Raw genomic sequence first — 15,422 nt, forward strand, 5'->3', positions numbered from 1 at the left:
GCTGTGGGGTTTTGCATCAGTGGGGCCCTGTAAGGGGTAAAGAGAAAATACATATACTGAGTAAACCTTCTATTTAAGGGTCAGGGCTGGGTTTGCCACATTTTCTGGAAACAAATTCTATATATTTGTCTTTTTTCCCTATTAATAACATTGGGATCAGCCATCATTTTTACCGGCCAGGTGGCAACCCTAGTCAGGGCACACGCTCAGATTAGGGGAGATTAATCGCCCGGCAACAAATATTATGTTCTTTGGGGCGACTAATCTCCCTGAACTGCCTTCCGCCGGCTAGAATGTAAATCGCCGGCGGGATGGCACTCGGAGTGGCTTGTTTTCCGAAGTTGCCTCAAGAGGAAACTTCGGCGACAAATCTCCACTTCTTTGGGGCGACTAATCTCCCCGAACTGCCTCCCTTGCCTTCCCTCCAGCTAAAATATAAATCGACGACGGGATGGCACTCAGAGCGACACTTTCCGGTCGCCCGAAGTTTCCTCGTCAGACAACTTGGGGCGACTTCGGAAAACAAATTGTGAAGAGTGCCAAATGTCGGTGTCCAGAAAATATCAAGTTTTTGTCCAAAAGTCCATAAACTCCATCCAAATATGACACCAGGCCACTGCTTCCATTACAACAGTATGACCCGCAATCCGGCGCTGGCCCAAACATCCAACAGAGTCGCTGCTTAGGTATTTAAATACGGCTTTATTTCAACACACTATGTGATACATTGGCAGTGGGTATGTGGTAAGACTGGTGTTGACTCTGAGGAAGTGCCACGAGTATTGGGCACGAAAGCGTTAGTCTTACTACATACCCACTGCCAATGTGTGTTGAAATAAAGCCGTATTTAAATACCTAAGCAGTGACTCCGTTGGATGTTTGGGTCAGTGCCAGATTGCCGGGTCATACTGTTGCATAGAAGCTCTGTATTGAAGTAGCTGGATTCCCGCGAGAGCAGTGACCGACAAGGAGGCGCTGCACAGCATGAGGATGAGCTCCGCTTTTCCTACACATCCTTAATATGTGCACTGCTTCCATTAGCCTACCTAGGCTGTGTTAATTGGAAACTATTAAAGGAGACATAAAGGATAAATGAAAAACCCCCAATAAAATTTTAACCTGACTCTTTTGTTATATAGTAAAATGTAACAAATTCAAAATACAACAAAATGCATGTGGAGGTATATTTCTATTTAGGACCACAGTGAACTAAGAGAACAAAACAATGATCAATAAATAAGTAATCCAAAAGATAAAAATCATTGACCTGCATATAACTATATGAAATGTGATTTATACCGAAATTATTATTAATATATATATATATATATCTCTATATATCTCTATATATATATATATATATATATATATATATATATATATATATATATATATATATATAATTAGTACTTTATTAATATTTTAAGTAATATCTTTACAATTATCCTTCCAACTGAAGCTTATTGGACCAGTATCATATCATTCTCTATTCCTAGTAAAGAGTTCCAGATAGTATGGAAAATATTTTTTCATTAAAGAATTAAAGATGTTACATCTTAATTAACTTTTAGCATGATATAGAGCGTGATATTCTGAGACAATTTGCAGTTGCTTTTCATTTTTTATTATCTGTTTTTTTTATTTATTTAGCTAATTTGCATCTAGTCGCTAGGGTCCAAATTCCGCTAGCAACCATGCATTAATTTGACTAAGAGACTGGAATATGACTAGAAGAGGCCTGAATAGTGGTAAAAAGTAACAATATAAATACATTTGTAGTCTTACAGAACATGTTTTTTTTCTACATGGGGTATTTGAAAACGTTAGAAAAAGGCAAATGATTCAAAAACTATTAAAAAGAAAAGATTATGGCAACTTGAAGAGTTGCTTAGAATTAGCAACTCTATAACATACTGTACTAAACGTTACCGTGAAGGTGAACCACCCCTTTAAGCTTTATTCATGATTGCAGTAATACATGTTTTCAAGTGGGGAACTGAGAGCAAAGTAGTGAGCCACAATTTAGCAATCAATTGCTTTGCAGCTGTAAATATGAAAGTAGTTAAGGTGGACGTTAAGATTTTAAAAGATCTTTTCATTATCGTAAGACCAAGCTTATTCTGAAACGATCGTTAAATTTACAATTTGTCCATCAACTAAAGCGACCATTTCAAGCGATATCGTCTAGTTGAAGCTAGGAAAACTGCGGGTAGCTGCCTGCTTGGCTCCATTGTTGGACTGGGCCGGCTGGACACCGGGAAAAAACCCGGTGGGCCCCAGCCCTCATGGGCCCCCGCCGGACCAGCCATGTTTCCCTGATTGGGCTCCCCCTTAAAAATAGTCTCTGCTGCACCTCCGCAGGCATGCAGTGCGACGGCGTTAACGCAGGCGCGCACTGCACAGCCGTTCATGCAGGCGTGCGCTGCACCAGCATTTGCAGAGAGCGAAACACGCAGAGGTAAGCCAGGAGAGGGCCCCCGGTGACTGCCTGGAGGGGCCTTCGTGTGTCAGTCCCGGTGGGCCCCCATTACTCCAGTCTGACCCTGCTTGGCCCTTCAAACAATTGGACAATGGATAAATTTCACTGTGAAGAATGAAAATTTTCTAACCTGACTGAACGATTTTTCTTGACCATTTGACAAATTTGTCAGATCACGCTAAAATTGGTCGTTAGGGAGAGAAAAATCTTAATGTCTATGACCACTTTTAGTTTTCTATGGTTAACGTTAATAATGGGAATCCACAAATTAAATTAACCCAGCCTACTAGGTGTACAAAACTAAGATGACATTACTGGTATAAACAAAGACAATATGTAAAGGTTCTGTGTTTGCATTCCAAGACCTCTATCCTAGATAGAGTCAGAACTAGACAACAGTAATGGATACAAATACTGCTTTCACTTGAAATTACATTTACAAATAATATCATATCCATTGAAAAATAATTATTGTATAAATTTGCTTAGAATTATAATTTTTCTAAGGCAGTTTTTGGCCGGAGACACCCCTTTAAACCTAAATGTTTTTTAGATTTCTGCTAGTGAACGGCATATTAAACTTGTACAGTTTCTCACATAGGCCATTGCCTCTTTTGTATTCTTAAAGTACAGCATAAGAAGTCATTACCTATTTCAATGCAACATAGTTGCTTTACTACTTACTTATTTGCATAACAATTTTCAGATATAAGCAAAACACTGTGACAACGTTTCTCTCATTTCCACATAAAACACTTCTGTTGATGGTTTCATGGATCTGCCTTTCCTTTGTGTCCAGTACTGGAACTATGACTATGAATAGCTCTCTGAAAATAAAGATGATTGTGTTTGTCTTGAATGACAATGAGCAATCAATGCAAGCCAAAGGTTTTAGTTGTAACCAAAACTTGTCCTTTTGATAGTTATATTGGAGCATAATTTTATTCAGGATCTCACAACAGCGAGTGCTGTTTTGTAAATGTGAACGACAGAGTTTTTTAATCAGCAAGTGGAAACACATTATTCATATGTTCATAACATCCATAAAGCATACAGTATAGCTCTCTTTATTTTGGAAGAACTGAATAATAAACAAGGGTAGGGCTGCCCAACTGCAGGCCCATGATACTTATGTGGTCTTTCATAGCACTGACGCATATTGTAAAAGTATCCATGCACGGTGCTCCTCGCATGATCATCAGAAAATGAACTTATTAAATTTGCCCAACCAACTAATTGAACAGTATCTCGTGTGTGTGAACCAGAATGTCTGAACCTATTACCTATTACTGAATATTATTAATAAAGTTTAGATTTAGAGCTTTCCTGTTTCGAAAAAATATCAAAAGTTCAGAACACCAACTGAAAAAAAAAACAAATTATTGTGGTAACACCTTCAGGAAAACCCATTATTGTGGGCAAAGGCTTAACTGCAATTTGGTTAGAATATGTTGATTACATTCTCCAACCGGCGTTCAGCCACTCAAATCATATATTTAAGATGATGTATGGACAAATATATCTTGGTGACAGTAGATGTTTCATCATTATATACAAACATACAATATGAACAGGGTCTACTAAGTAATTTTGTTATAGAAAGTGTTCATTTAAAACACAATTACTCTTTCTATGCAGGTTCCTTTTACAATCAAATGAATGTGGGTGACAGTGGTTGTTGTAGGCTTTACTCCCATATGATTATAGCAGCTAGGGACCCAAAGGGTAGAACTCCATGGGTGATTTTAAGTGCGATAGCTTCCGTTCCGACACGCTGAGATGAATCGCAGGTGTCACATCAGATGCCCTGAATCTAAGGTAAGTAATAGGAATGTTGGACGTTGTTGCTGCATGCATCCGACATGACACGACGACTGTCAGGTGAAGATGCAACATGCAGTGTTCGCATCCAACAGTCGTGCACGCAGCGACAACGTACGACATTCCTATTACTTACCTTAGATATGGTGCATCCGACATCAGGGCCGGATTTACATAGTGGGCGCCCCTAGGCCCACTGCCGTTTGTTGCCCCTGTCCCCTCCAGGGGGACAGGAGCAATGGGGATTGGCGCATGGGAAATTTAAAAAATTATTTTATCACCAGCGCATCCCCAGTGTTTTGAACCAATGTGGGTGTGGTTTGGCAGCATGCCGCCCCCCTAAAATCCTGCCGCCCTAGGCCCGGGCCTAGGTGGCCTTTCCACAAATCCGGGCCTGTCCGACGTTATGCTTGCAATTCATCTCAGCGTGTAGGAACGGAAGCTATTGCACTTAAAATCACCCGTGGAGTTCTGCCCTAAAACACAGCCTGCTCCTATATGTGCATTACTGATTTGCAATTTATTCAAACAGATGCTAATTTGCTTTTCAAATTCGTTATTTACTTAGTTCCACCTATGTAAAGCCTACTGTAACGAATGAATGCCTGCACTACAAATAATAAGTGTTGCCTGTACCTAAGCCAATGGGTAAGAGCAAAATGAAACTGCTTGGGAGTAAGGGCATTCAAAGAAGAAATACGTACCTTAGTAAAAAAGTAAGTTTGAAAAAAGTATTTAAAAGTGAGCTTCTAGGGAAAACAAAGACAAAGGTGGGTCAGATAATAGGAGACAACTTTCACAACTTAAAAAGAAAATGATTAAAAACGGTAAATATATGGAAATCTAGTCTACTACTGTACTATATATATAACAATAAGAGCCGTTGTTTAATGAATTTGACCCTATTTTATGCCCTTTCCAAAAATAACCAATTTATTAGGCTGTAACAAAAGCAATTCTTTTTTATACTACCTGAGACTACACTGCTTGGCATACAAGGGAAGCTGACAATGCCTAAAAAGAGGATGGGAAGTATCATTTGGCCTGCAAATACTGTTTATTAAGACTGAGAGAGTGTTTACGGGTATGTTAGTCCACACACCATCTGCAATACTAGAGGTTTACTTTATAAGTTAGAATAAGGTTGTGGTTTAGAATATATAGGCAGGAAGAAAATCTTAGAGCTATACAAACCAGGAATAGTAAATATTCTAGCCATAAACGCCAAAATATTTCTCTGATTTGGTCCCTTCAGAGTTGGCAGCTTATCTGGCCAAGTAGGGGGGCCACTGATGAAAGAGTACAGTGGAGGCAGGAGTATTTATGCAACAAGGCAAGGCACCATTAAAATATCCAGGCCCAGATTTGTGGCGAGGCCACAAAGGCCCAGGCCTAGGGCAGCAAAATTTCAAGGGCCCCCAGCTGCATTCTAGGTAGCTCCCCAGTTCTACCCTAGTGCACACACTCAGAGGGGGTGGGCAGGAAATGGGTACATGAGAAAGAGGGCAGGTGCTACAACCTGACGGCCTAAGGATACCAAAGAAGGAAATCCAGGCCTGCAACAATTGTTTTTTTTTTAACATGGTGGCACATTGCTGAGGTCCTGAATTTGATTCTAGTCAGAAACTATCTGGAAGTAGTTTGTATGTTATACATCCTCCAGGTACTCTGGTCTATTCCCACACTCCAAAAACACAGTGGCAGGTTTATTTACTCCTGGTAAAACTGGCAGTAGTGTGTGTGAATGTGATAGGGAGTTAAGCAGGCTGGGCTGGCAATTTGTTTGTCCTAGAAAATGCCAGAGGGGCTGCTGAAAGATGCAATAAAAAGTCATTATTTAGTAGGCTGGTGGGGGCTGTTTGGACCTCTGTGTACTTGAAATGCCAGGGCCTATTTTTACTACCAGTCCTGACCTGGACCTGTAAACTCCACTGGGACAGGGATTAATGTGAATGACGTATAATTTCACTAAAGCACTGCAGATTTGTGTTGGCACTACATAAATAACAGAAAATAACCATAAATTTAGCTCTTTCTGTGTACTGAATATGCAGCCCTCCTTGCATTGAGCACAAAAGTGGGGGCATGGGGGGAGCATCAGTAGCCGCAGACCCAGAAAAGGAGGGTGGGAGTTTTATAGTTAATTTGTCGTTATGCCCAGGGATTACTTATTGTAAAAGATTTCAAAGGGGTTTGAGGGGCACACACCTGGTTGATTTCCTCAATTGCTTGGGTGCACCTCCCACAGTGTCCTTCCACACTGAGCCACAGGAATCAAAGAAGAGATGGGCAGCACTCCAGGATAAAGTAAAAATTGCCTTTATTTACATACAGCAGGGCAGCATAGCAACGTTTCGAGCCTCGCACGGCTCTTTGTCAAGCTTGACAAAGAGCCGTGCGAGGCTCGAAACGTTGCTATGCTGCCCTGCTGTATGTAAATAAAGGCAATTTTTACTTTATCCTGGAGTGCTGCCCATCTCTTCTTTGATTACTTATTGTAAAAGATGCCATAGTAACCAGTAAAAAGATAAAGTGGACCAGTTGGGGTGACAGTTGTATTGTCAGTGTGAGGGAACAAAGCAAGGGTTGTTGCTGTGGTATTGTCTGTAGGGAGGGAGCAACGCAAGGGTTGTTGCTGTGGTATTGTCTGTAGGGAGGGAACAATGCAAGGGTTGTTGTTGTGGTATTGTCTGTAGGGAGGGAACAACGCAAGGGTTGTTGTTGTGGTATTGTCTGTAGGGAGGGAGCAACGCAAGGGTTGTTGTTGTGGTATTGTCTGTAGGGAGGGAACAATGCAAGGGGTGTGTGAAAAGGAAATGGCCGTGGTGTGAGGAGGAATAATAGGAGGTGCCTTTTGTTAAAGGAAGAATGAAGAACTAGACTGTCTCCCTAAGAGAAATGTATGTGGATATTCTGTGTGTGTGTGGGTGTGTGTGTGAGGAAGTGGTTGTTTGTGAAAAGGAAGAACACGGGCGCTGCCAAAAGAGGGAATTGGGCTGTGTGTTCTGTGCGTACAGGAACATGAAATGCGCTACCGATGAAAGGAATAAATAGAAGAAGGAATAAGAAGACTGCTGACTGTTGGGAAAGGAATGGAAGGTGTGCTGTCGGTGAAGGGAAAAACGTCTGTTGCTAGCGTTTGGATAAACAGACCAGTTGCTTTATTGCTTGCAATGTGAAGGCGAACGGCTAAATTGGTCTGTGTGGGGAGCAATTAAGCCAAGGCGGTGTTATGCTGTGGGGCAGGCTGTTGACATAGTTTGCAGCGGGTAATGCTGTCATTGTAAAGGACGGTGGTTGGAGGAGAAGGAGGTGTGGTCATAAAACGAGTTGGGAGGGAATTCTGGGGAAAGTGTTTATGGGAGGCAATGTTGTCATTGTTAAGGGTGTGGCTTGCATATGGGAGGCGTACTCTCGAGTTGGATTTGTTATGCTGCCTGTCAGAGTAGGGAGGCGTGGCTGCGGGGGCGTGTAAGAATTGAAGAGGGAGTGCTGCGTATTTGTGCGTTTCTTTGAGAGGCGTAGCTCAGCTCTAAAGGGGGAGTGTCAGTGTGTGATTGAAACGGTCAACATGGGGACAGTTTTGTGTATGGAGGGATGAGCTCAGTGTGGGAGGAGTGCTGCTGGGGGTGTTGTCAGTCTAAGGAGGAGTGACGAGTCACAGGCTCCAGGATTCCCGCGCATGCGCGCAGCTTTGTTTTGACTGAAAATGCCGTCGGTTTCGAAAACGGCGCAGAACGGCTCCCCGCAGACCGAGAAACCGTCTCACTACACGTAAGTGCTGCAGACAGCGCTCGCTTCCGTACGCCCAGCCGGAGACCAGCCAGATTGCCATGTGTCGGAGGCGCTTTTTATCTTTAGCGGATTCGTCAGCAGCGCTTGATGCAACCGACAAATTAGGCCCCCTCGCTGCACGGGGTCGCGATATCGCCGTTTACGGAATCATCGGCCGCTTAGCCAGAGCTCCGCTCCCCCGTCTCCCTCTCTTGCAATTAGCGCGGCTCTTACGCCAGTGGCGTAGTGTGCCGAGCGATGCTTAAGAAGTCGCGCTGCAGTGGGAGGAAAACGCTTTTGTGAATAGCCGTGAGAGCGGCGCCTGCTCGTCCCTGGCCACTTTCCTCCTTTAAATAAAAGCCATTTTCCCTCCTTCCTCCCTCCCATCACGCTCGGAATCTGCACGACAGCCACTTGTTGCCTGGGACACGGACCATGGGCTGCAGTTGTACACGTTCCAGCGATTGCACCCCAACTTTCTCTGTTCTCTTTTTAGGGGAGAGTTTTAGTTCGTTAGCGCAGGCATTGTGGGCTTTCTGCATTGTAAGCGGTAACATAGCGAATGGCTGCCGTCACCATCTGCTTACATTCACTCTCAGGCTTACTGGATGTATGCAGCCACTGACTTTATATATTTACAGTCTACTGGGGCTGAGGGAAACACATGGGGAAAGCGGTGCTCCAGGGGTCTAGCAAAACTTCCCTGTACTCTAACTTGTTGATAATAGTCGTTTCTGGATCTTTAGCATCATGTCTACTTGCCCTTTAATAATAAATGTACACGGCCCCGCCCCCTGTGTGCTAATAATTCATTTGTATAGGTTAGTCTAGGGCAGAGACACACGTTCAGATTCGGGGAGAATAATCGCCCATCGAAAAATTTCTACTTTGGGGCGACTAATCTCTCCAAACTGCCTCCCGCCAGCTAGAATGTAAATCGATGACGGGATGGCAATTGATGCAATTTGTTTTCCGAAGTAGCCTGAAGTTGCCTCACAAGGAAACTTCGGCCGACTTTGGAAAGCAAAGCGCTCTGATTCTATTCTAGCCGCCAGGAAGCAGTTCAGGGAGATTAGTCGCTCTGAAGAAGAGGTGATTAAATCTCCGCAAATCTGAGCGTGCGTCTCTGCCCTTAGTCGCCTGTCGATAAATCGACTCTTCTTCGGGGCCGGGCCGTGCTGACAGAGCGCCCTCGGCAGCCGACAGGATACCCCCGCTCATGTGCGCGCCTGGAACTCTTCGTGCAGACATGCACTGAGAAGCGCGCGCAAATGTGTGCATGCGCAAGAGCACATTCGCGCAATAACCAGGCAAGTTACCAAGGGGAAGGGCACGGGAGGTAGTGATGGAGGGAGGGGGAAGTGCAAGAGGCGAGGAGCGAGAGCGCAGGAAAGGAAGCTGCTTGAATTATCGGGTAGGCAGAAAACTTTTTAGTAGGTACCTGCCCAGCGCCCCCACATCTATGCGCCCTAGGCAGGTGCCTCTTCTGTCTACCCCTAGTTCCGGCCCTGCTTCGGTGCGACTAATCTCTCCGAACTGCCTCCTGCCAGCTACAATCTAAACTGCCGGTGGGATGGCACTCGGATCGCTTCGTTTTCCCAAGTCGCCCGAAACTTCGGAAAACGAAGTGCACCGATTGCCATCCCACCGGCGATTTACGTTCTAGCCACTGACACTTGACAGCAAAAAAAAAAAATATATTACTGTATCTTTCTTTTCACACCTTCTCCAAGTCCCTCATTCAGGAAACTATTTGGTTGCTAGGATAAATTTGATCCTAGCAACCAGATAACGTCTGAAACTGCATACACAAGATCTACTGAATAAAAAAAGTGCAAAAATATTAAAATGATGATTCAATTGCTCATTGTCTCTGAACATCCTTTTCTACATCGTATTAAACGTCAGTTTAAATATAAACTATTTCTTTAACCATAAAACCCAAAGTGCCACTGCTAAATCTGTTTAGGAAAACCCCTAAACTTTGTTGTTAAAAACACGTACAGTAAAGACAGTGAGTGACATGCAATGGACGTCTGATGCATGTTAATCAAATATAGCTTTGTGGATTTGAAAACCCAGCATATAGCGTGGGATATGTTTGTACAAATGTGTATTTGATTTGTATGTGACCAAAGCGCATGTTCCTAGTTTGCTTCTTACCAGTTATAAAGGGATTTTCTGTTATTTAAATATGGGGTAATTGCTGGGTCTTTTATTGACGTCATAGCTATGATATAAATGTTTCTTTCATTTGTATCTGTTGGGTGCAATTCATTAGTGTGCCTAAGATGCTTGTTTTATACTTTGTATTTTCTGCTGGATTTTATGGACTCCGTATGCTCTCTCTCTCTCTGTTTGCCGAACCTACACCTGAAACCTAGTTGCAAACAACATGCTTTGGGGCAATGGACGCTAAAAAGAATGGCTCATATTCTCTGTTTTGACAGGTATCTGAAAGAATTCCGGACTGAGCAGTGCCCACTTTTTCTGCAGCACAAATGTACTCAGCACAGGCCCTTCACTTGTTTTCACTGGCATTTCTTAAATCAGCGCCGCCGCCGACCAATCAGACGGCGCGATGGAACATTTAACTACAGCCCAGATGTTTATTGTACAAAGTATGACGAAACCACAGGAATGTGCCCGGATGGGGATGAGTAAGTGTGACAGTTGATTTTAATCCTACAGTTGCTCACACTATTGCATGTATGGGACCTGTTATCCAGAATGCTCAAGATTCGGATCTTTTTCATACCTGAACTCTTCTATACAATCATGTAAACATTAAATAAAACCAATAGGCTGGATTTGCTTCCAAAAAGGATTAATTATATCTTTGTTAGGATCAAGTATAAGGTTCTGTTTTATTATTACTGAGAAAAAGGAAATCATTTTTTAAAATTTGGATTCTTTGGATAAAATGTATGAGTATATGGGAGATGACCTTTCCATAATTCGAATCTTTCATGTATAACGGGTTCCCCGATAACTGATCCCATACCTGTAGTTGGTTGTGTTTCACAATGAGTTAGTCACTCAACCAACGTAACTATGAGCATGGATATTCTTCCGTTCTAAATGCTTTCTGTTAAATGGATGCTACATATCTAATGATTGTTGGATGTGTCTGTCATTTTTCATAAACATGTGTAAGAATGTTAGGAGAACATTATACAAGCACAGAACAATCGTGGAGTCAGGCTACAACGCTCTGAAATATCATTGTGCCTAGGTATGATTTATTGTAAATTAAGTTGACAAATTCTGTGCTCTCAGTTCTTTTGGGTCTCGTCCATGCTTGCTATCTTGTTTTCCTAATTAAGTCAGACTGAACTCGAATCAGTATTGCCTCTTATAATGCTGTGTCCGCTTTGGACAAGAATGAGTTGGAGCATGTTAACAATATTCGCCCATGGGGCAAACCACTCCTGCGGTCCTATTAAGTCAGATATGATACTGGTCCAATTAGCTTCAATTGGAATTGCAAGAAAGTTGGTGGTGGTTCACCTTTTAACTTTAAGTATGTTATAGTATATCTAATTCTAAGCAACCTTTCAATTGATCTTCATTATTTATCTTATAGGTTTTTAATTATTTGCCTTTTTCTTCTGACTCTTTCCAGCATTCAAATGTGGCTCACAGCTCTGTCCTATTCATATTCCAGTCTCTTATTGAAATCAGTGCATGGTTGCTAGGGTAACTTATATTTTATTGCAGCTTTTATTCCAAATCACAAAAAAATCTCTGTTTCACAAGTTTGTTGGTAAGCTAACATTTTGGTGCACCCAAATTGAGGGTTGGTTCTACAGTACAGTGGTAAAAGTAAACTGCCCCAATGGAACCAATGGTAAATGCTGTATGTTGACACTTGAATACCTGTATATATAAATGGTAAATGCCAAATTGATACCCTTTTTAAAGATGTGTATCAGGCATAATCACAGTGCTATTATCTGTGCATCTGCTCCCTCCAGCAATTTACAGTTGTCTGTTGTAATCACTATAAAATGTACTTCAGTAAAGACCATATCCCAAACCTAAGGTTCCGCCTAAATATTCGGAAGGGGTTTATTACAGTGAGAGCTGTGAAGATGTGGAATTCTCTCCCTGAATCAGTTGTACAGGCTGATACATTAGATAGCTTTAAGAAGGGGTTGGATGGCTTTTTAGCAAGTAAGGGAATACAGGGTTATGGGAAATAGCTCATAGTCCAAGTTGATCCAGGGACTAGTCCGATTGCCATTTTGGAGTCAGGAAGGAATTTTTCCCCCTCTAAGGCAAATTGGAGAGGCTTCAGATGGGGTTTTTTTGCCTTCCTCTGGATCAACTGGCAGATAGGTAGTTAATAAAAAAAAAAAAAAAGGTTTAACTCGATGGACATGTGTCTTTTTTCAACCTTACTTACTATGTTACTATGTTACTATGTAATAAAACATAATTGAGTGAGAAAGCAAGCAAATAATGTAACACCATTCATATGCTTTTTCACCAGTTCTAACCAGGGTCTGTTACAGTACATAGTTCTGGGATACACAGTGTTATAATTATTGATAACACATGTTGAGGTAGGGTTGCCACCTCACCCCTTTTAAGGTACAACTACACGGACGATTTCTCTGCGTTTGTGCCGGATCCGACACGCTGCGCCAAAACGCAGGCGTCAAGTCGGATGCAACGGAAGGTGTCTCAGAGTTCATCCGACACCACACAATGTATTGCGTCGGACAAATGATGCAACACCATTCTGCGTTGCTTTTGCTTACCTAGACTTCCGTCACATCCGACTTGACGCCTGCGTTTTGTCGCATTGCGTCGGATCTGGCACTATGCAGGGAAATCGTACGTGTAGTTGAACCCTAAAACCGAACACGTATGAAATCCACAGCCTTCATGGCTAATTAGCAATTCACTATGATGCATGGCTGTACATAAATCAGTTTAGTCTGCAGCATGCATCTAAATGAATTGCTAATTAGCCATGCCAGCTGTGGATTCCATATGTTTTCGGTTTTAGGGCTCTTAGACACAGGTGGTTTTAGCTGCACTCCCCTGCGTTGCATTTTCTGCGTTGCACTTTCCGTTCAGCTGCAGGGGAGCGCAGGAGTCGATGCACTCAATTATTGTGAAGGGGGCTGTAATCGCACATGTGCATGTAAGCGCCAAACGCAGGTGGGACACAGCATGTTGCATTTCACCTTGGTTCAGTGCATACATTCGTCTGTGCGAGTACACCCCCTTCACAATAATTGAGTGCGTCTACTCTACGCAGGAAAAAATTGCCCATGTGTAAGAGCCCTTGGAGGCTTTTGGAACGAAGAGAAACTTTGGCACCTAAGAGCTACAAACATTATTCTTAGTTTATAACCAGCTAAAATAATTGTTGCCCCCTATAACTATGCTTTCTTTGCATGAAATTCATGCTCTTGGGTCCCCCCATATACTTTTCCTGTAACTTAATACATAAATACATATTTTTTGGACCTGATCATATATTTGGAATGTGTATAAAGAAAATGTTTTCTGTTTAATCAGAGCTTTGCTTATAGAAAAAGGCTATGTTCCAAGCCTCGTACACACTCGCTTTATGTGTTTGGAAATAAAGACAATGACTGTGATGACACACAGCGAGTCTGAACCATATGTAAAAATCACAACTTAAAAAAACAACCCTCTTTTGTTCCCTCCCCTCTGACCACATCAAGCTGACGTTATATAGTTGTTTCTGCGCTAGATTTCTGGAACTGTGGAATTTGATTCTCTTTAGCTCTTGGAAGTGAATTTGTACTGTAGCATTTCTCATTGCCAAAATGTAACTTGCTGTCTCTTGTTTAGTGTAAAGTTGTACTCAACTAGTTCTCATTCATCATCAGGCGGCAAAATAGCTAATAAAAGGATCTGCAATTTGTGTCTTTCTGATCTGCGACCAACAACATTTTCTAATAGCTTTGTCTTGTGTGTAGAGTTGGTCGTAGCTCATAACCGAATAAGTGTAGAAATTCCTGTGCTTACAAAAATTGTCTGCTTTTACTTGACATACTGTTCCTGAATTAGCTTTTAGGTTGTTTGATGAACAAACACCCATGTTCTCTTACCGTGCTCATTACCACGTGCTGTAGGCAGTGTGCTTTTTACGCATTATAATGGGAAGCAGCTGTGCTAGTGTTTTAGCATGTTTTGATGACCGTGGTCTTTTCTGAACAGATTGTGTCCATTAGAATTTTGTGTTTGTATCCCTAAAGGGGTAATCTACCACTGTGTTCCACATGAGCCCAATAGTTTTTATTTGTTGCACTAAACAATACATAAAAGTAAAAAAAAACTTTCTTGTAAGGGTTGAACTACATGGGCGATTTAGGTCCGATCAGACGTCACGCGACGAAGCGCTGGCGTCAAGTCGGATACGCCTGAAATAAGCTAAGAAATGGAAATGTTGGATAAAGTCCAAGTGTGCTTCCGACACGACTGTCAGATGCAGACGCTGCATGCAACAAAACAATGGCGTCAAGTCAGATGCAACAAAGATAAAGTTAGTTGTAGGAATGTCGGATGCACGCTGCGACTTCATCCGACATTCCTACAACTAATCTTATCTTTTGTTACATCAGACTTGACACAAGCACCAACAAGGTTAAAGGTACAGTAACATCAAAAAATGAAAGTGTTTTAAAGTAATAAAAATATAGTGCAGTGTTGCCTTGCACTGGTAAAACTACTGTGTTTGCTTCAGAAACACTACTATTGTTTATATAAATAAGCTGCTGTGTAGCAATGAGGGCAAGCTATGTAAGGGATAGAAGCACACCAATTCACACGGGTTTAAACCTTCATCTTGTTTATTGCAGACATTGTGGCACAATGTCTGCAATAAACAAGATGAAGGCTTAAACCCGTGTGAATTGGTGTGCTTCTTCCCCTAACATAGCTTGGATCAGGCATGTCCAAAGTGCGGCCCGGGGTACAATTGCGTCCCTTTTTCAAATTTACACCGGCCCTTCAGCCTCCATCATGAAATTAATAATAATGTGGCCCCCCAGCATAGTGCGATCAGGAATCGTGTAGCCGTAGCAGTAATATTTGGGCACATTAGTGAAATGATCTGCCACTTGGTCTATACTGCTGCCTGTGTGCTGAAGGTGTTCGTTATAGACAATTACTGGCGCACAGTGACGCACCGCTCTCGCATACATCTTTAGGGCTGAAGGTGCAATAGACGTATTCGTACAGTAAACTAAAGAGATATGCAAGAGCGATGCATCACTACGTGTCAGTAGGAGAAAGTCTGGGATACAGGTATGGGATCCTGAAATCTGACATGGGGCTAGACATATTGTCAATTTCCCAGCTG

The 15,422-nt window shown here is 42.3% G+C and overlaps 1 protein-coding gene across 6 annotated transcripts in view; it reads left to right on the forward strand.

Annotated features, from left to right (window-relative positions):
* Positions 1 to 7,044: 7,044 nt before the first annotated feature.
* Positions 7,045 to 15,422, forward strand: part of unkl.L (unkempt family like zinc finger L homeolog) — a 48,227-nt gene continuing 39,849 nt past the window's right edge. For 3 of the 6 annotated variants that reach the window (XM_018236382.2, XM_018236386.2, XM_018236387.2), the window contains exons 1-2: positions 7,260 to 8,074; positions 10,525 to 10,734. In XM_018236382.2, coding sequence (XP_018091871.1) covers positions 8,010 to 8,074; positions 10,525 to 10,734 — 275 coding nt within the window. In that variant the 5' untranslated portion in view covers positions 7,260 to 8,009. The other 3 variants (XM_018236385.2, XM_018236383.2, XM_018236388.2) reach the window with 3 other exon arrangements.

The sequence above is a fragment of the Xenopus laevis genome, chromosome 9_10L, assembly GCF_017654675.1.
Source record: "Xenopus laevis strain J_2021 chromosome 9_10L, Xenopus_laevis_v10.1, whole genome shotgun sequence".
Lineage (NCBI taxonomy): Eukaryota > Metazoa > Chordata > Amphibia > Anura > Pipidae > Xenopus > Xenopus laevis.